This window comes from Marmota marmota, unplaced genomic scaffold (genome assembly GCF_001458135.2).
Source record: "Marmota marmota marmota unplaced genomic scaffold, marMar, whole genome shotgun sequence".
NCBI lineage: Eukaryota > Metazoa > Chordata > Mammalia > Rodentia > Sciuridae > Marmota > Marmota marmota.
This window is the reverse complement of record NW_025999941.1, coordinates 15,339,002-15,361,561: the sequence shown is the minus strand read 5'-3', so window position 1 is coordinate 15,361,561 and position 22,560 is coordinate 15,339,002. Positions and strand designations below refer to the sequence as shown.

Below are 22,560 nucleotides of genomic sequence, written 5' to 3'. Positions count from 1 at the left end.
ACCTCAAGAAAGCAAAAAGTCAGGAATTCACTCTGAGCTCCCTCTTCTATTTCACGCATTATGCTTGGGGGATTTAATGTGTCTTTGAACTTCAGCCTGTTTCAACAAATTTTTGTAAGTGCCCACCTCTATAATAATAAGGGTCACCTTCGAGCAAACTAATGGTTTTGCTTCACAATAGAAATCTAAACACAGCCTTATGTCATCACTTTAAATATTCTTTTCTGCCGCAGACATTTGCAGAGTGCCTCTTTAGTCATTATTCACACATACACATATATACATTATATACACACATATATGGTGTGAATTCAGATTAACATAACACAGTGTGACAAAATAAAAAGCATTTTCCGTTCCTCGGAGAGAGTTGCTATAGGAATCAAATCGCAGCATATTTCCTGCTAAAATGTAATCGATCTGGGCAACCTGAAGAATTTTGTGTCTTTTTTAGGTATTGCTTTCCATTTGGTCGGCCCGAAGGTGCTTTAAAAGCTACTCTCTCGCTCCTGGAAAGGGTAAGAACGAAAGTGAAAGACTGATAAGGAGACTTACACCAAATGGTAACGAAATAGTGTTGTTGAATGACCCACTTTGTCATTTCCAAAGGATTTCTTTACCGTTCATCAAACATCAGAATAAAAATGAGGAAACTGCCAAGTTGCTAGAAATTTTATCTCCGGACCCCCAAATAGTTAGGATAAGTTGAAAAGATGTTCCTGCCCTTCCCTGATGGGTGGGTGGGCTTTGGCCTCCTAACTGTGCATTACCATTCTATGTTTTTGTGTTGTTGTTTTTAGTTTTTGGTACTGGAGATTGAACCCAGGGGCGCTTTACCATTGGCTACATCCCTAGCCCTTTCCTTCTTTCTTTCTTTCCTTAATTATTGAGACAGGATCTCACTAAGTTGCTAAGGCTGGCCTCAAACTTGAGATCCTCCTGCCTCAGCCTCCCATGTTGCTGGGGTTACAGGCATGCCACAGTCATTTTCTCTTTAACCACATATCTCCATCATTGCTCAATGACCAGGAGGGAATCACAACTAATTTTAAACCCCAAACCTTGGAACAGGGAGTAAGGAGTAAGCCTGGTTCAAACCTTCTCAATAACCCCTTTTCTTTCTGCCTAAAGGTTTTGATGAAAGACATTGTTACCCCAGTGCCACAAGAGGAGGTAAAAACGGTCATCCGTAAATGTCTAGAGCAGGCCGCTCTAGTCAACTACTCGCGCCTCTCTGAATATGCCAAAATTGAAGGTAAGGTTCCCTTCTGTCCCCAGTTTTGAATTTAATTATACAATGGCTCCCTGGGAAATGTTTTTTTACCCCCTATGGGCACCAGAAAACAGTGGTCCATCTGAGTACGTTAAGCTGAAACCTGAAAGCACCTGAAATCTAGAAGCTTCTTGGCTGTGGTCCAATAAATAAATAAGAGGCTCAGGAGCCAGCCTTTGCGGGGAAGACTAGTGAATGGAGATGTGATAAGATAACTAAGGTCCTTATAAGAGATCGCATTGGCCCTAAATGTCTGTTCTACTGCTAATATTCTCCTAGGAAAGGATTTGGTTAGATGGCTGCCTGCCTTTCCTTCTTTAAACACAGGGAAAAGGAGCAGTCTCTTATCTCCTGCTGATAGCATTAGAAAAACAAAACAAAAAAAAGCTGAATAATGTAATGTCAAGGTTTAGCCTTAAGCCTTCCTTCCCCTTGAAAGTATCTTGTCCGAGCTGGGCACAGTGGCACATGCCTGTAATCCCAGCAGCTGAGGAGGCTGAGGCAGGAGGATCACAAGTTCAAAGCCAGCCTCAGCAACTTAGAGAGGCCCTGAGCAACATAGTGAGACCCTGTCTCAAAATAAAAAATGAAAAGGGCTGGAGATGTGGCTCAGTGGTAAAGTGCCCCTAGGTTCAATCTCTGGTACTAAAAAAAAAAAAAAAAGAAAGAAAAAAAGAAAGTATCTTATCCTTTGAGAGCTTTTGAACTTGATGGCAGGTTGGCATGGAGCCCTAGATGACTCAGGTTAGCTTTAGATCTCATTCATTGCATTCATTGCTACTAAAGACCTGGGATGATTGCTACCACTGCCCTCTCAAGTTTTAGGAAAGTGGTCACTGATGATCCTATAATCACCCAAAAGGCACTTTGAGTAAACTCGAGTTGAGAAAGGTAATGGTTCTCTGGGACCTATTTCTTCGCAGAGGTATTAATCACTTTTCATTGTTACCCCGTTGGCTGCTATAGGGTGATTTGAAAACCACACCCAACTTGACCAGTGGTGTAAGTGTATAAATGTGGGAGTTTTGTGTGCAAAACTTGATGTGTCCGCATTCTGGAATCTGATGTTCTGTCACACACGAAACACACGACACCTGACCAAGTCCAGCAAAGGCACGTTGTCTACCTCAGGACACGACTGGGGAAGAAAATAAAATTTTAAAAAGAGAAAGAAACTAACCTACCACCCAGACCCTACCACTTTACCCTGCCAAAGTCCTTGTTTCCTTAGAGAATTAGGTCAAGATCATGTCAAATTTGCAGCATTCTGTACATCACATATTCTCCCTCTCTCAATTTTGTCTGTCTGATGATGCAAATTGTGTACCAGTGGTAATGAATTCATTGTTATGCATCCAAGGAGAAACACTTAAGAATTGGGCACTAAAAGGATGTTTATCAACTCTTGACTTGGTAATGAGTGATAAAAATAGATGAACAAGAAGATTGATCATGAAAGGGCTATATTAGCAGATAATTGTTCCAGCATTGACCGTCCCAGGACATAATGATTGCAACCAATGATTGCATTTGGTCAAGTGAACCAGGTACTGAATAATTCTAGGCAAGGACAGAGATGGGATGGGATCAGAAAACATTTGGTCACCGTGGCTGCTCCCTCGTAGATCTTGGTCTAGAGATTACTTAGTCTTTTGGTAAGATCTGCTCTCTTCTTTCAGATAAATAAATCCAAAAAACAAACTTTAAGATCTATAAGTAAAAATGCATTCATTTCCAAAGTAGATCAGCTGGTCTGTAATTTCCTTTTGTGCCTCAATTCTTCTCGGTTGTGTTAATTATCTTTTGCACTGTGACTTTTAGGTCTGGGGATTCTTTGAAGAAACCAATCCTTTTTTTCCAACTCTCTTTTCAGAGAAGTACCTCATTCCACACTACCCGCTCTCTTCTGCTTCTCTCCTTCCTTGTCCGTGATTGGCTCAGCCACTTTTTGACGTGACCTCTGCAAAAGTGGCTGAGACCCCAATTTCAAAGCATGCTGGGATTGTTAATTCAGACAACCCAACATCCTCTGGCTGCATGTATCAGGTTTTCTTTCATGAACATAGTCCACCCTGGGCTGGGACATTGCAGCTTCAAAGATATTACTACCAGACAGCTTTTCTTTCACAAGGTTCTGATCCTACCCTCAGAAAAGAAATCTTCCATTTTTTTTGCATTTGAGCTCCCTCTGTGAGCATGAACAGCTTAGTGCCCTGCGAATTCTGGAAAGAAGTTGTAGTAATATTGCTGGTGACTATGTTTATGAAGAAATACCTCAAAGAGCCTTAGATACTAAAGTCTTAAATCCTTAGTATCTTGGAGCCGTAAATCAATGAGATTCTGTTTCCCCTTGACTCATGATGTTTTTTGGTCATTGTATTCTTGCCAACAACTCTAAAGAGACGTGTAAGATCATGGTCACAATCTCTCTCGTGACTCACGGCATGCTGAATGGTTAATCCAGTAGATTACCAATTTTTGAAACTCCTTTTTTTTCTTTTATCCTGTGTTGATCCCAAAATACTCTGTGGCTATTTTCCTTTGAGCTAATGTAACGTTTTCCTCTAACCTGTGACCTTTGACCTCTTTACCTCTGACCTAAGCCTCTTGCATGCCCAAATCCTCTTTTATAGGGAAAAAGAGAGAAATGTATGAGCATCCTGTCTTCTGCTTGGCCTCCCAAGTGATGGATTTAACCATTCGTGAGTACCTACCACCTCCTCACCACGCTTTCCTTCACTCTTTTCTGTTTTCATTATTTCAAGAAAAATCCAGGTCCAAACCAACTCACTCTCCTTGCTTCAAGTTTTTTAGCATTGGCTTGTCTGTTGGTTCTGTCTGTGAAACCCAGTGTGAGAAGTCCAGTCACTTTTTTATCAACCTAAAACAGGTTAGACAATTAAGCCATTTGTTTGTGATAAACTCAAACTCGTCTGTAAGTTTTTCAGTTCTTCTCTGTCTGTGACCTGAATGCATTTTTACTTTGCTTGTGTGTGACCCTAATCTGTAAAGTGCTTGTCACTGGTACACAATCCAAAGGTAGCAGCTAGGCTGGGGGAGCAACGCATTAGGTGTCAGATGAAGGACATTTGGGGCAAAGGAATGCCTCCTTCTCCATGTTGGAGAGGTCAAACTACTATGGGTACGAGATCACGTGAGGTGGTCCACTCTCTGTAAAAAATGAGATCTCATTTGCCTCCCCTCTGTTCTCTCTCAAGCTGGGAAGTTTTCCCTTGTTCTCTCTGGAGGGTTTGACTTGTCCTTTGTCCTCGAAGCTCTGGCTAGAACATATGACTTAATTGTCATTTGGAGAGTTCATGTATGTTTCATAGCTTGATTTCACATTAAACTTAATTTGACTAATTTTCTATTTGTGCAGCATTTTCCACCTCTGTGAAGGAGCCTTTTTTTGCTGGCCCCCACACTTCGGGGCGGTGGGAACCCAAGGGCAACCTTTGCTTTCCAATACCATGTATCACACATAAGTTGGGGGGCATTGTGGTCCACTTGCTCATTAATCTTGCATATGTGTTCTTGTTTCTCTCTCTCTTCTCTCCTTGTTGTGCTCTCTCTTTCAAATAGAGAATCAAAAGGACGCAGGTGAACCAATTGTATATGCATTATCGATTATCAGGACTGTTGAGTTATATTCAGTTTTTGTTTCTGTTTTTGTTTTTTTAATAGCTCCTTAAGGTATGTACTCCCAGAGAGCCATGCGGAGTTGCAATTATACTTAAGGAGTTAATTTGTGCTGTCTAAATACATCTCATGCCCATTTGATGTTGACCTTTATAGAGCAGAATTTCCATAAAGGCATAAGCTTTGGAGGAAAGAATTCTGGTTTTGCTGCAGAGATTCATTTCATCTTTGGTTTCAGGATACAGTGATTTGGCCTCATGCGCGTTAAAAAAAAAAAAAAGTTACTGAACCAAATGAATCTTCCTTTTTGCTTTTCATTTTCTCTCTCTCTCTCTCTCTCTCTCTCTCTCTCTCTCTCTCTCTTTTGTTTTTAGTTTTTGTTTTTGTTTTTGTTTTCTGTTTTCTGCCCTATGGAGAAGTTTGTGTTCTTCGATGAGTGTTTATTGGCCAAGACAGACGGAAGTTGTGTCCGTGTTGTATCTTGTATGTATTCTGTGATGACGTAGGAGAACAGGCAAATGGAGCAGGGGTCATTGCTGGAAGTTTCCCAGAGGGGTGGCTCCTAAGAAGTCCTCTGGCTTCGAAAGTTTTCTTCTTGTTTGGTCCCCAAACTTCTGAGCCTATTTTGAGAGGAGCTCTGGCTAAAAATGTTCATAAATGTATAATATTAGTCATTATTTTTAAGACCTAAGAGTCTCAAAAAATAATAATTGTCATATCTAGAGTTAACAGTTGAGCTTATTTCTGGACAATTCAGAGAGCATTTTTGAGCCAAGCCTTAGTTTAGCAGTAAATATTAGAAGACTCACAAAACTATGTTCAAGACACATGAGCCTGCCCCCCCCCTCTCAGGAAAGGCATTCATTCATTCATTCATTCATTCACTGGACAAATGTTTAGTGAGAGCCCAACTTGACCCTGTTGTTCAAAGCCAGGTACTATGTAAACAAGAAGGAGACAGCTGTTAGCCTCATGGAACATATGTGCATGTGTGTAATTGACAAATTCAGTACACTGAAATACCTGTTGGTTGAGTGTGTGTGCAAGAGTTGGGGTGCTGTCAGAAAACCACAGAAGTCTTCATAAGGTGATAAGGCTTGAATTTCATCTTGGCAGAGATGAATCAGAATCAGTTCAGGGGAGCTGGAATTGAAGATTGGGAAGGCATTCTTGATAGAGAAAAATCTGCAAATAAGTAAAACCATATTGCTAATCAAAAAAAAAACTAAGGCTTACTTAATGCTTATCATACTCCTCACATGATTCTACATGCTTTGTCTGTGTTAACACATTTAATCCTCAGAACCCCTTGTGGGAGACAGGATGTTGTTGCTCCCGTTTTACAGATGAGCAGACTGAGGCACAGAGAACTTGAACATGCACTTCTGGAAACATAAGTGGTAGAACCAGAATCTGAGCCCAGCAGAAGCACACTCTTGACTACTCTGTAATTGAACATTCTGCAAATCAAAGTAGATGGTGGCAGTGGCAGATGTTGATGGCAAAGGTAGGCATGGGGGCAATATCTCAAAGGCCTTCATATGCCATAATGAGACAGAGCTCTGACTGTATCTCATGGTCCAAAGGTTTTCAACCTGAAATCTAAGCCCACTTTTGCATGCATAGGATTTTTTCAGAGGAATGATTTCCCAGGTCTCACCCCTCCCCCAAAGTGGCAGAGAGCCACCAGAGGTTCCCTAAGCAAGAGACAGCTTGGTGGTTTGCACTCCAGAAAAATCACACTAGTAGCAATGGGGAGAAACAACTGAAGTGCAGGAATAGAGGAAAACTGAATCTACAACATAAGGTCAAAACAGAGATGGGTTTAAGGCTTGGGACATTGAAGCTCTTCTAAACATCCCAGGTCTCTATCACAATTACAGTCATAGTTTCTTTGCTGACCTTTACATTTTTTGTTATTTTCTTCCTCCTCTCTTTTCAATGTCCTCCGGGAGTAGAGCACCAAAATCTGGGTGGGTATGGAGGTAGCAGGACACTGCCAGAGTTCCAAATTGGGTGAGCTGGAATGCGGGGACTAGAATGTGGTGGCCCCTGAGTCCTTTAGTCAGGCAGAGCTTGAGAAGCAACAGAATCTGCAGGTGACTCTTTGGTGGACTTGGGTGTTCTAGCTGGTGGCATTATTAGAAATTAAGAGTTTAATCACAGTATCTCAAAGAGGGGAAAGCTGCAAAGGATTGCTAGTATGTGAAAGAAAACCTGTGACTCCTGCAAATGAATTCTATTATTTTAAATACATATCCACTGAAACTGTCACATGTTCCCCACCAAGCAGGCTCTAAGAAAGTCGACACTACTATTGCTGTTTTGCCTCAATTCTTGGCTAAATACTTGCATAATTTTCTGAGCATCATAACGATTCCACTGGAATTTGAAATAAAGCAACTTTTTCCTTCGAACATGCCAAGGATTTCCAAAATTGGACAGAGATGACTTATAGAGATAGATATATGATAGAGATAGAAGTAGGTGGGTGGGTAGATGGATAGATGGGTATATACAAACAGAGATATATAGCTAGATAAGTAGGTGGATGGGTACATGGATGAGTGAATGGTGGGTGGATGGACGGTGGGCGGACGGGTACTTGGATGAATGGACAGAGGGATGGATGGATGGATGAATGGATAGATGGATGGATGGACAGATGGATAAATAGTCATCCCATCTCAGGCCCAGGCACTGTGCTAAGGACTTTACATGGAGGATCTGATTGGATCTTCCTTTACCTTATTCCCATGAAGAAGACTTCATTATTGCTCCACATACACATGAGGGAGCTGAGATTCAGGAAGGTAAGTGAGTTTTTCAAGCAGAATTTGACTCAGATCTGACTAAATGCAAGCACCATAGTTTTTGTCTCTTTCTGTCACTCAGATTTTCTAGCTGAAATGGTAGACACTTCAATAATATTCATTCATTCAGTAAATAAGTCCAAAAGTACATACAACCTGTCACATAGGAAGACTACAAAATAATAAAACCATCCCTTTGGGGCCAAATTTGTTTTCATCCTAAAGCCTTCCTGAGGGCAGTTGAGATTCCTGAAGATTGCCGAAGAACAAGGGACTTTTTTCTTATCCAGTTGATAGAAACTTTGTAGAGTGAGTCATATCCATCCAGAGAACTTCCAAGCAGATTCTGTGGTGTGGAGGTTCTGTTTCTTTTCCTATATCAAAGCAAATGTCCCACAAGTCTAAGGCCTGTTCATACAGAGAAAGGACCAAGTCCACAATTCCCACTAGCCCACAATCCAAAGCCATCACTCTGCTTTCTTCCCAAGGGACCAGCGAGGGATAAGCCCAAGCATGCAAGATCCGGGCAGTTCTTGGAGGAGGACAGCCCATGCTTCAGGTCTTATACAGGAGGAGTTAAATGTTTCTCTTTTCACCCTTTTTGTTTCAGTGATGCATGCATAAGCGTTTCCAAGCTCAAATTATTCTGTTCACTAGCACCTTATTTATACTTTACAAAAAGTGAGGGGGGCAAAGAGAAACATATTTCAAAACCATTATCAAGAAAGATCCTCAAGGAAGAGAATTTGTTGTCTCTCAACAAATGTGAAGCCAGGATACAAGGAGCAAAAGCAGTCATGATCTCTGCCCTTATGGAACTAATGTAAAAGTAGGCATAAAATAAGCAAATGTGATGATTATGGCAAAAGGGATGCAAGATGCCAAAGGAATGCAGTGCAAGAGGAGTATGCCCAGGCCAGTGTTTTTGATGTATTGCATATTGGGGGCTAGTGCCAAAGGAGGACATCATGAAGGTCAAGGGCTAAGCCCCCAATAACTGGCAAGAGTTTTTTCTGACTATGTTGCTTGTTTGCTTATATTAACTATCCCTCCAGATGCTCTAAGATCCTGTCCAAGAGAGCAAATGGCTAAGTACATGAATGATTACTAGGGATTGAACAGATCCTTTTTTTCAATTTTATTTATTTATTTATTCATTCATTCAATTATTTTGCAGTTGTAGATGGACAGCATCCCTTTATTTTGTTTATTTGTTTGTTTGTTTTTATGCAATGTTAAGGATCAAACCCAGTACCTCACACATGCTAGGCAAGCCCTCTACCACTGAGCTATAGCCCCAGCCCTGAATGGATCCTTAAGAGTGCTATTAAATCAGTATTCTTGCTATAGCGAGTGACCATAAAGAAAAACTCAAATAACTTAAGCAAGCAAAAGGCATATTTTTAGCTAGGAATTTCAAGGAGGAATGGGACTCAAGAATGAAGAAGTTTAGTTTGTTTTCATATCTCCAACTGCTAAAGGCTTCTTTAACATGACTCGATGTAATACAAGTGTTTGAGCAGTAACATGGCCACAGTTATCCTCAGACTTTTATCCAAGTTAATGACCCTAGAAGCAAAAGAGCTTTCTTCTCCTAGCAACTGTGTAAAATTCCAGAGAAGAGTCTCATTGGCCATCCTGGGTCACCTGAGAATATTATGAGCCAATCATAATATCTGATGATGGTGAGGGGGCACTCTGATTGGCTAGGCTAAGCTCACATGACTGCTTCCGTAAGATATGTTATTTGACTTTCCCACTAGAACTTTATGGGGTAGAGAAAAGGCTATTCCATGAGAAACTTTTCTGCATGGACAAGGACAACCGATCCATTACAGCATCCATCCAGAATTAAGCTCACTTGTCTTAGGTGCAACAGCTTAGCCCACTGGACAAAGCCTAACTTTGAATACAAAAACACCAAATTGGAGAAGAAAACTATCACCCATAAGTGTCATTTTCCCCTTGTGGGTATATTTTATTTGAATTTAAATAAAAATATTTGGGGTCTGGGGATGTAGCTTAGCATTAGAGCCACTTGCCAATAAATAAATTAAAAATTCTATATAAGAAATATTTTTTAATGGCATTAAGATACCTGAAGTTGCTCTCTGACTTGGAAGTTGCAGTTATGTTGATTTTTACCTAGCATTTCAACTTAGTACATCCATTAAGTAACCAGGGGCTTTGGGAAAGAGGTAAATGGTGCTATGTGGTTTCTGTGCATACTGAAAACAGAGCGTTTTCTTTTCCATGAAAGCACTTTATTGGGCAGGATTCACTAAGGATCCCTTGCCACCAATATGTGAGGACCTGCTCAGGGCCAGGCTATGCTCTAGGCCCTAGAAAATAGGATTCAGGCCGGGCATGGCTGAGGCAGGTGGATCACAAGTTCAAAGCCAGCCTCAGCAACTTAGCGAGTGAGGTCCTAAGCAACTCAATGAGACCCTGTGTCTAAATAAAATACAAAATAGGGCCGGGATGTGGCTCAGTGGTCGAGTGCCCCTGAGTTCAATCCTCAGTACCCTCACCCCCACCAAAGAAAAGAAGAAATACAGGATTCACTGGGTAGAGACGGAGACAGATATGTATGTATAATCTACTCTTACAAATGACCATGAGCACTTAAATAGAGATACAGACCAAGGATTTGGGTGCTTGTCATGAAGACACTGTCTTATTATGGCACAGGAAGGCATAACTCTTGCTAAGAAGGACTCTCTCGAAGGTTTCGAGAAGGAGTGTGACGAGTTTGGATGTGTGCTTTGCAAAGATCACCATGGTGCTCCATGAAAGAGAATGAACCACAAAGGAAGAAAGGGACTAACTTAGGCTGGCTTGAGAGTTTTAACAATGGAAGAGGTGGAGATAATGATACCTGACTCACGTACCCACCCACCTCCACAAGAGTGTGGGCATGTTATCCAGTGTGGTGGGAGAAGAGATCAAGAGATGTTTTGAGGGTAAAATAGACTATCCCATCCCACTTAGGTTCTTACGGAGAGGAGAAAAGATGGCTCAGATGGAAAAAAGTGGAGAAGAGAATCCATGATCCATCCATCTGCTCTCCTAACATACTCTTTATACTGCCCTGGAGATGAAGCCTCCTGAAGCACATTCATGGAGATCCCAGGGGATCAAGTATATAGCATGGACAGCCTCACCAATGAAACGATGTTAACCCGAAGGCTTTGGTCCTTGTAGCTATCATTCTAGGAGGCCAGGTGTTCTTTCCACCATGATGCATCTATCTGCTTGGCTTTCTGTTCCTCCTGGGGCTTTTATCCACCCCACCCCACCCCCAATTACAGCAAATTTTACAGGCTAGTTATTTTCAGTAATAGCATAGTACAAACACTGGCATCTTCAATGATACATCAATGGCTGGAACTTGGTAACAAGTGGGCTACCCTTCTCTCTTGTGATATTTCAGGAACTGGCAGTTTGCTCTCTGGAAGCAGAGATGGTCAGGTTATTTAAGGGCTAATTGGAGTGTCTCTGGCTTCTGGATGCTTCTCTTCCTTGGCTTAGCTGAGCATGCAGAGGAATTCTCTTTTTGTTTTTCTGTAGTCACATTTAATTCTCTCTCTCTCTCTCTCTCTCTCTCTCTCTCTCTCTCTCTGTCTCTCTCTCTCTCTCTCTTTGGAAGCCAAGCAGATTTAATTGTGTAAACATGAGCAATGGTAATTGGGTAAATGAAGTTGGAAACCAAGGTATGATGTTTTTGTTTTGCTCTGTAAGAGAAAAAAAAATAGGGAGCTTGTTTTTCTAGGGTGGCAAACCTCACTGTCAGAATTCTGGACAGACATTTGGCAGGAAGGAATCCGTTTATGAATTTCTCATCAAGACCCACTGAGCTAAAATACGTATCTGCTACTTCTCGGATTATGGATCAACCCTAGGGATGCTTCATTGTTTCCTTAACCCCTGGATCAAGTAGTTTGATACACCCATTCAGTTACCTGGGTGAGAATAGGTAGGAAGTTTCCATGAGAATTACACACTCAGGTAACAAGCATTTATTGCAAGAGCCACAAGTATATGTGACAGAGATGTACCTAACTTCAAGGCAGTGCTGTCAGCAAAATATAAGATATGGACTACCTTCTCTTTTAACAATAAAAGGAACGGTCATTGCCTGCCTTTAAATAGATATCATTTAAAGTTGACTTTTTTTCCTAAATTCTATGGACACCCATTTTTTCCCCTAAACAATTTAAATAAGAAGAAATGGGTAAAGATACTTTTTGGTCCTATATGCCAAACATCGAGGTGGTCCAGCAAGAAAAGGATCCCATGGAGTCTTGCTTTTAATAGATGATATTGCCAGAATATTATAGTTATCCATATCCCCCACTCTTTTTTCCTTTCCTATTAATGTCACTAGAATTCCACTTCCTATACGCCTGCCGTAAAATTCATTTTCCCAATTGAAAATTCACGCAAACCAAGAAGCAAACTTGGCAACAGAGTATGTCCCCCTTGCTGTACAGATTGCTTTGTAAACCAGAGCTAGCAGAAAGGAGCGGGTCCAAGGTTAATGAGACACTCATTATGGAGAGAGAACAGTGGACGCCATCGGTACACTGTGCCTATATGGAAGGAGAGGCTATTGTTACAGGATGTTTGCAGTGCCGATATTGTAAACCACATGACAGATGGGTCAAGTGCTGATTACGGTATTCTAACATTTGGAATAGCAAGTAACATATTTGATAAGCTGGCAAGTTTTTATATATGATTCAACCCACAATATAAAAGCCACGAGAATTCCAAATTGAAAATAATTAAATGAGCTGGAAACAATCAGATACCACACATTTTCCCCCAAAATGACAGATTTTGACATGTTGAAATTCCACAAAGGGAGCAAGAATATTTCCCAGCTAACTTGAACTAATAACGGCCCTTCGTCTGCTTTGGCAAAGCAATTAATTCCAGCCTTCTCACAATGTGGAGGTAACAAATAAACATTTGGAGGCACCTTAGAGTTTAGATCTCTCCCATGCCTGCAAGGGACACCGAAAAAGACATGAATACTTGGAATTTATAGGTGAGGAAACTAAACTAAGTAGCAGGTGCAAGGTTACCTGGAAAGCTGGTAGGTAGCCTATGGGGGTTGAGGAACCAAATCTTCCAACTATTCAGACATCATGTCCTGTTACCTGGTCACCTGAATGGAAGAAGCCGCTATTGGTACATAAGCATTCTTCATGGTACAAAAGCATCTCTTCTTTGGGTCAATGATGTTGCCATCATCATTCATACACATCCATCTAGATGAGGCATCCAGTATTTGCTGTGGGTGTCTCAGTAGGGGTGGTACCAGAGACGCTGGTAAGAGTCTGTCAAATAATGTCACGCCTCTGTCACACGTTCAAGTAATGCCGAGAAAGTATCAGCTCTCCATTTGTGTTTGATCATTTGTTGGGTTGTTCTTTTCAGAGTTTGTCACCCTTTGTCAAAGTCACTTTGTCTCTTTTACTTTTTTTTTCTTTTCTTTTTTTTTTTTTTTTTACCGCCTCTCTTCACCTACCTGAGCAGGTCCCCCACCACCTCCTGGGCCTCCTCCTCCTCCACCCACCCAAACGCAGACCAGCATGTTATATCAGAGGCTCAAAGGCATGCCTAGGCCAACATCAAGTACTGTAAACTTCTATTGTTCCTGTACTCGGCAGCTTTCTAGTTTAGTTGGCTTTTCTGTTCACTTTCCCTTCTTGAAATTTTGTTTCAGTTTGGAATACTAAGCTGAGGCTTGGGCTCTCGAGTTTAATGCTGTAGGTTTTGAGATACTCAAAGAGAGCATTTATTTCCAAATGTCCACATTTTTTTTTTTGTCTAGCTCTGTCTGACATATGCAACATTTTCAAATCTCAATGTCAGCACAAAATAACATTGTTGTTGCATAACATTTTGCATGACAATTTTTTATATGTTATGAGCTTCAATTCTGTTGTATGAAATGTTTCCTAAGTATACTGTATTTTTAGTTCTCTTTTGTCAGTGCTCCAGCTAGTGCAAGATTGGGGGAGAGGAATATTGCAGTACATTTCAAGACAGCAGAAGTGATGCAAAAAAAAAAAATCATTTCTAAGCACAAACTTTTCCTTGACCTCCGGGTGGAGGGGGGGGAGCGCTGAAGGATTTTACACAATATTTTCTTTAAATGACAACATCTCAGAGAAATCATGTCTTAGTTGCCCTTTTTTTTTTTTTTTTTGCCTCCTTGCCATTTAGCTAGTAAATCAGCTATGCAAATGAACAGGAAAATAGTACTATGTCTCACTCAAATGGCTTGATCTACAGATAATGGAACCATAATTAATTGATGGTCAACGAAAGTCTGGCTAAATGGGTGAATTGGCAGATCAAGTGTTCTAGATTAAAAGATTCTTAACCAGCTCACTTGAATGGTTGCATGTTCAAGTAAAATTGAAAAAGGTTTTATTAAACATACTGTCTGTATATATACATCAGGCATACACATATCTGGTACATGTGCACACACTCTTAGAAAGCCTGTGTGCACATGCACACTTTATGTGTATCTATGGATTTCTATACTGTAGTCAATCTAAAAGTACCGCATATTAAAACAAATCTTCAGGTGGTCCTATCTTAAGCATCTTGGATTTCTCCAAACATAAAAAATTATTCACGCTTTTTAAATTTATTTTTTCATTTCTGCATTGTATGTTAGATACAGCAAGAATCCCCTTAGATTTGGTGAGTATTCCATCCAAAAGGAAAATGCTCTCTGTTTTTAAAGTGAGAGATCTCAAAGATGTGTCCCAGTGGAATTTCCTGCAGATTTGTATTAATGTGCAGGCTTGTCTGGTTTCTAGAAAATGTATGTAAGTGTGTGATGTATGTATGTGGGTGTATGTGTCAAATGGGTAATAAGTATAGGATGAGGAATTTGCAAATTGATGTGTAAATGTGAGTATCAACTAATAAAAAATAGTAGCCTATGCATATTTACTATCAAAATGCAAATACCTCACTCTACACATATTACTCAAACATATATACACAGTATGTTTGTAGAAATGCCTGAAAGCCTATTAATGAAATTATGATAGTCTCCTTATAAAATTACAAACAGATCAGGGGCCCCAAAAGCACCAGTCAATCTTTCTCTGAGTATTTCTTGCTCTGGACCAGGCAAGAGCTGTCAACACTCAACTTCCACATCTCCTCACTGGCTGTTGGCCTTTCTCCATCTGACACATGTCTGATGTTCCCCCAGAACTCCCCTCTTCATGCTCCAACCAGATCCAGCCACATTTCCACCTGGGCGTGGCGGAGACAATGGAGATTCCAGTGCCCTGAAAGCCCTTGTCATGCCAGCCACCAGGCCTGGTTGGACAATCTTACCCAATCCTCTTCTCCAGTCTTGGCCCCCAGGGACTCCAACGTTCTTTTTGCATTCTTTTCACCAAATTTATTTTTCATTAGGAAATCCTAACTTACTAATGATATGATAAGAAATACACAAAAGGAAGTTATGAGGACTTTTACTATAAATTAGCCATCTAGAATTTTGTTTAATCTCCAACCCCTTCCCCCCAAAAAAGAACCTTTTTATGAAGTTTTTTGTTTGTTTTGTTTTGTTTTGTTTTGTTGCAGTACTGGGATTGAACCCAGGGCTTTGCACAAGCTAGGCAAGTTCTCTGCCACTGAGCCACATCCCCAGCCCTCAGCAGTCCTTTTGTGAACCTGTATACCTCCTGTGCAATTCTGCTGAACAACTTCTTTCCATTGGACCCCATGTGTTCTAAATGACTTTGAGGCTTCAAGGTCTGAAAGGGACTCAGCCGGAAATGCAAATTTCCCTGCAAGTTCAGTCTCACTTGATGTTTCAAATATGATTCTTTTCTCCAATAAAAATATGGATAATTTTTTGGCAGTATCATGGCCTTGCCAAACATTGCCAAGCACAGCTCTCTGAAGGCTGCAATGGAAAGCCAGGGATGGTTCAGTTTCTTCCTGGGCTAGGTGTGGTGCACAGAAAAGAAACTAAAACAAAACAAAACAAAAAAGAAACCAAAAAACGAAGACATTGTTGCAATCTAATGGATAAATCTTCAATTAGAGCAACCAATGGCACAAACTACTACCACTTTGTGTAATAATCTATCTCCAAAATCCTTTTTGAGAATTCTCTTCTGCCTTCTCCATAATAGCCTGGAAATGTCTATTTTTTTTTGTTTGTTTGTTTGTTTTGTTTTGGGTTTTTTTTTCTTTTCAATCTCCTCCCTAGACACCTTGAAGCACACAGAACTTTAAATCTGCTTTTTCAAAATGAATATCCCAATACCAACATACATACCTAGAATGAAAAAAAATATGCTGTAGTATTAAATGCTGAATGACCATTCTAGAAAATAGACATAGCAGCGATCAAGATTAAGCTTCTATTACATCTTCCCACCTCAGGTAGCCTGAACACAGACTAGAGAATGACATAGGATAGTGCTTTTATGCTGTCTTTAAAGAACATGTGTACAAAATGTCACTAAATTTGAAATGGGCTGTCATAGACTTAATATAGCTTCCTATGCAAATTTGAAGCTGGAGCACTGCTTTTTCCTAATACCTATTATAACGATGGTGATAATAATAAAAAACGGTTCTATGGTTTGCTCACTACTAATTACATGGCACTTAACATTTGCATGAAACTTTTTTTTTAAAAAGTCGGTAACTATTCAAAATTTCTTATCCACTAGTTCTAATGGCCATGCAACTAGCCTGCCACGTTCGCTGAATTTTAACACTAATTCTTGTACTACAGAAAATGTAGGCCGGTTAATCACTCCTGCCAAAAAGCTCGAAGATACAATACGTCTCGCTGAACTAGTCATTGAAGTCCTTCAACAAAATGAGGAACACCACGCAGAGGTGAGCAGGCTCGGTGGGAAATGTCTCTGAGCTTCCCTTAGCTGTGGTCACAGAGCTGACTCAACCAACCAGGTCCTGAATCAGATGCCTTAACTGCCATTTTCTTTTAACTGGGCTTGCAAAAAGAATCAAAGTGGAAGTTTTGGAAGGAGAAGACTTTGGAAAGTTGCTTAAAGCAAGCACGCAGTGGTTGTGGGTTATACATTTCAACCTTAAGTTTTCATATGTTTCTAGCAAGAAACTAATGAGGTGAGTTCATCTTAAAGTGAATTATTCAAGCCACATTTGGTTACCATTATACAGAACACACAAATTCTAGTTTTCTTTCTTTTTATTTTTTATTTATTTATTTATTTTTGGTCTTTTGTGGTTGTTTTTTGTGGCCGCCACTGTTGTTTCAAAGGGTTCTTTGGTGTGTGAATCGAGAGCCATGTTTTTGAATCTATCTCTGTAACTTATTCTTCTTGTACTAGGATCTCTTTTTTATTTATTTATTTTAGATCACCTGGGTTGTTAAACGCAGTGACAGAAGCAAATTATTCTGTGTCATTCAACTTGTCAGTTTCCTAATACACACCTAGATAAATACAGTTCACTCTTTTATTTTTCAAACCACTATAAATATTATGATTTTGATAATAATGATAAACAGAGATTTCAAGACCCACTAAATCCCAAACCTATATGGACTTAAACAACCCAACCCTCCAAGAAGTGATTTCTACATTTTATGAAGATGAATAGTAATAGCAGTACTCATTTAAAATTTGAGCTTGAAAATCATGTCTCTCTTAAAATAGCCTCTTTTAAAATTACACCAATTCTCCTTCTGCATTCAGATTTACAGAAAAGGGGGAGGGGTAAAAGTGTTCCATAAAAGTTATTTCCCACACACCTAAAGGGATCATTCCCATGACTAACGGAAAACTGACAGACCAGTTAAGAGATACATAATACACCATAAATCCAACCAGCCCAACTAATGCCTGATTGCATATTTAAATTTCCTCCCTGTTTCTCTACTGTTCTATTCAATCTTGGCTGATCGTGGCAGGGGAAAGAGGTATGTGACTAAATCGAATGAACCGGCCACCTGCTGTCATACTCTGTGCATGCCCTTCTAGTACCATGTCTTCTAATGGGACTTTCCCCCCTGGTGCTCCTGCTTTCTAACACTGACCCAAGGAATGTAACAGCAACTTCCAGTGGACTGCTTGTGACATGGGTGGCCCTCCACGGCAGGGTAAATGTGGGGTGATTCTCTTGTGCGTGCATGAAGCGATTGGTATACCTACAATGACTGCAGTTACATCCCACACACGCCTCCCACCTGCCTTGATTCTGTCCTTAGCCTGTGGTAGTTCCCTATGTCCGTCTGTACTTCCCTTTATTACAGCAAATGAGTCCCAAGCTTAGTAACTAGAAGCTCGTCGGAGTGATACTAATCTCCCTCTAGACTGTCTGTATGTGAGTCATATATACAGTATTTATATATAGAGAGAGTGCCGAAGAATCACCATGGCCCCGAAAGTCCCCTCTGAGGATGGGCTACAGTCCCCTTAGGTGGGAATCATTAACTCATACATCACCTAGCAAGGACCCTCAGCTGTGAGTGACAGGGGACATCAAATCAACAACCTCCAGCCACGCACACCTGGGCTGACTTCCTGACCCATGAGTCGAGTTAGGATTTGTCTTTATCATACACGATGGTCTTTTTAGATCGGGGGCATTCAGGGTTCCAGCAATGGTGGTAAGTGTTTTCTTTCTGGGTATCTTCAAAATCATCTCCAGAAGCATGGGGGGGGGGGGCAGGAGCTCCCACCTGCCTTCTCCAGATTTGAGGGGTCCAGGCTTGATCCATACATTTGTGAGACAAGGACCCAAGGAAGACAGTCTGTCTCAGTCCCCACTGTGCTTTTAAGTGAATAACAGAAGAAAAACAACAGATACACTTGATTAATGATCAAGTTATTATCTGAGGCTACTACAGGCTAAGAAATGATGTTGAGTTTTTCTACATCTCTCAAAAGGGCCACCAAGGGAAAGTTTATATTCTAAGGAAGGCCTTTTTCACATTTCTAAAAAGGGCTTTATCACTAACTGCTAAACATTATCCCACCTAGCCTCTCTAATCATCAACACAAAATATTTTAACTTTGTATATTTAAGTCATTTAGGGCCAGCACCATGGCACCTGTAATCCCAGTGGCTCAGAAGGCTGAGGCAGGAGGATCACGAGTTCAAAGCCAGCCTCAGCAACTTAGTGAGTCTCTCAGCAACTTAGCCAGATCCTCTCTCTAAATAAAATATTTGAAAGGGCTGGGGATGTGGCTCAGGTAGTTAACCACCTCTGGGTTCAATCCCTGGTACCAAAAAACAATAAATAAATATATATATAAATAAAAGTCATTCAGGAATACAAGCTCAAATACACACAATAAATTTGAATAAATTCAAATAAATTCGATTCTGTTTTTATTAGTACCTTTAGAAGTTAGGGAAGAGAACTTTAACACCCTTTGGATTTCCAGAGATCAAATTTTCTTTTAGATCAATGTATAGGATTATTTCCCAAATTAGTCATTTCTCCCCATCACAGAATCCTATTTATTACTCAGTCAGAGCTGCCTATGGAGCATCTTCTATCTGCTGAGGCAAGTACCCTGGTGCTTTGTGTGGGGCAGAAGGGAGCCTTGCCCTTCAAGGGAGAGAATGCAGGGTAGCAGGAACTCAGGCTATGTGCCTGAGAAGCTGTGCTGTGAACTCCTGCTGTGCCTCCTCCTTGCTTTGTGACCTTGACCTAGTTACTCAACCTCTCTTATCCCATAAATTGGAGATAACGGTGGTCCTTGTTAGAGGCTACTTTAAGCAAAGGACCTGACCTTGTGCCTGACACACAGCAAGTAAAAGCTTGGCTATTGTGGTATTAAATATATGATTGTCTGATCATGCCAAGGACAAAACCTATATGGAAAGTGCCAGATGAATGAGAACAGACAGAAAGTGTTGAAAGGAGAGGGAGTCCTTTCATGGTGGAGTGGTCCTGAAAGCCCCCCCTTACACACACACACACACACACACACACACACACACACACACACCTATTTATTCTCACTGTCCCCTTATTGATTGCCATCACCTAAGAGGCTTGAGGAAATTCAGATTCCCAGATCTTGCCCCAGCTCCATTAACTGGCCTATCCTAGGGAGCATCAGTCACTTTTCAAAGCTGCTCAAGTGTTTCTAGCACACAGCCCAGGTCGAAAGTGCCAAGGTGCAGCAGAAAGGTGGAATTTTCCCTGGCACACCTCAGATAGGGTTTTTCTTCCAAAAAGAATGAATTTTTTTTTCTCGTGCCCAGTACTCACTACCATTTTCTCTGAGTGCTCAGTAAACCCCTTAAAAAAATCATTCCCCTTAAAAAAAATCATTAAGTCCTAAGCATGGGTCTTGACCATGAAGCCATGCTGTTGGGCAGTACTACACGAAAGAAATTAACCTGCCCCCATCCAAAAACAAATAAAAATTAACAATCTTTAAGCCATATTTAATTCCAAGATAAAGCAATTAAATGTCCCAAGAGAAAAAAAAAAATTGCCTTGGCTAAGAACACATTCTATACTGTGAATACATGCCATTTAGGGTAACAATTGTCACATTTCTCTCATTCTTCCAGTTAAATTCTGTTCGAAAAGCCTAATGCACATATGAATTATGCTTTCACATATTGTTGCTTTCTCTTCCTGATCTCTCTCTATGTATACGTATGTATATGTATATATGTATTGTGGTACACAGAGGGGTACATATATACATGTTAGTTTGTGTGCAAAACAAAGTGTGTTCAGTGTGGTGAACTGTACCCCTAAAGCACACAGCTTTGTCTTTGAATAGGGAAAAGCACTGGGTAAGTATTTAGAAGCCAATATGTGACTCTGAATATCTTTGGAAGAAGTTTATTGAGACTTCAAATACCCATGAACATTGCAAATTAGCTCCCCACAAACTCTGAAGATTTGCTCATGTACAAAAATAGCATTTACCTGTAGGAACAGGCACGAAATAAATAAATATGTATCATCTATTTTTGAAGGCGTCCCTCAAACCAGTCACATACACTTTGTTCATTGAATCGATATTACACTTTGGCTTTTTGGTTATTATTGCCCTTGAGAGGATCTTTATCTCTTACTTGAGAGTTAAATTGGATGATAGGGTTTTTAAAAGAATTACCTTACAGAAATAGCTCTTGTTTTTCACTTCTTCTGCAAGTCCCAAATCTAAATTCTCTTGGTTCACTCAAATTTTAAATTCCCCCACCAACCTCCATAATGATGACCCATACCACAGTACTTACTGTTCTTTTTAAGGTTGCCAATCTAGATGATTATTATTTCAAGGACTGTAGATACTCGCTTGGCATTATATTAAATTACAACAAGGGATTACATTCATTATAGGTGGTAAAAGTGGTGTTTCTGATGGTCTCTGGTCTATAACTTTTAAATAAAAGCTGGTAAAAACCAAATATGAGATTGGGTTAAGAAATTTTTAACTTCAGATATTTATGGTTTGTTTTTCTTTTGGTTTGTGGTTTTTTGGGTTTTTTTTCCTTCTTTTTCTTGACATTGTGTCTGGAAAAGCAACCGGGTCTACCCAGCTTTGCTTGGCTCACCCCAAAGATGTAGTTGATCAATAAAAGAAAAAATACTCACCTTTGTGAATTTTATAAATATCCTGGATCAGATTTGATGAGAGTCGGCCCTCCATATAGGGTTAAGGGTGGGGATGGGAGTCCAGCAAGTTCCAGTATTTAGAGTCTCTGCCTAAGAGGCTGAAGGCTGGGAAAGCTTGGGGGGTGGGCAGGGGATTTCTTCCTCTGCTGGATTTAGTCAGTAATTAGAGAAGCAACCCCAGACTCCAGGTTTCTCACCCCAGATGGTCAAATTACAATAAAACCTCATCAGTTCAGACCCAAATGCTTGGAATCTGTGACAATACTCTTGCAGATGTGGCTTTTTTAATTTCTCCTAAGTGAAATTTTTGGCATGATCTCAAACTTGCCCTTGAAATTCTAACTGCTCTTCTTACTAGTTAGAGACTTTCCATAGTTTTTCTATCCCATAACCTATGAAATTAAATCCCCCACTTTTAAAATTTCAATTTATATGTTAAATTATCCACAATTATTAGAAGAATTTTTTTGAAGTACACATTTGTGATACATGGGTATGATAACCCATGTAGACTTTATGAATACCATTTACTTTGGTGCCCAATTACAAACTATGTTCAAAAGCTGTTAAATGATATCTCTGTTAAAAACGCCAACCCTTTAGGCTAAATTTTGTTGACAGACCAGCATTTCTCTTTGCCATAACTCTGAATCCGTGAGGTTTTACTGTAAATTAAAATGGAAACAGCAGGTGTCTATTTCCAGTCAAGCCAACCTTGCAGAATGGTCCATGACTTGATTTTTTCCATTTAATTTGCAAACCAGCCACATGTTGATAAAGGAGAAGTAAGTAAAGTAAAATCTCACAAAAGAAGAGAGGTGGACCTCTGTTCTGCCTCCTAGTGGCTGATAGATTATCCCCTCCAATGACTACTAGATCACAGAAGAGCTTGGCCATTGAACAAACCCTTCCATTTATGGAATTATTTCCATGATCATCTTTCATGTTTTCAAATCCCTTCCCACCTTTTTTGGGGGGGAGGGGGGAGGGGCGTGTGAATGCTCCAGAAAGTGTTTCCAGTGTAAATACTTTACAGCATTGAATGGGGAGGCGGGGGGCTAGTGGGGCTGGCAATTTGTTTTTTCTGCTCTCTTTGAAATCAGCAAAACAGGGCCTGTTGACACCGCCACACATTCTGCATGCTCTCTGCCAGAAATGATTAGCCAACATGCATGCATGCCTTTGAATTGCAT

General features: G+C 40.3%; 1 protein-coding gene across 1 annotated transcript in view; it reads left to right on the top strand.

Annotated features, from left to right (window-relative positions):
- Nucleotides 1–22,560, top strand: part of Cadps (calcium dependent secretion activator) — a 468,098-nt gene that overhangs the window by 341,202 nt on the left and 104,336 nt on the right. The window contains 7 exon segments of the mRNA XM_048801213.1: nucleotides 455–518; nucleotides 1,132–1,255; nucleotides 3,907–3,975; nucleotides 4,856–4,873; nucleotides 16,523–16,629; nucleotides 17,684–17,692; nucleotides 22,132–22,152. Of these exon segments, the coding sequence (XP_048657170.1) occupies nucleotides 455–518; nucleotides 1,132–1,255; nucleotides 3,907–3,975; nucleotides 4,856–4,873; nucleotides 16,523–16,629; nucleotides 17,684–17,692; nucleotides 22,132–22,152 (412 nt within the window).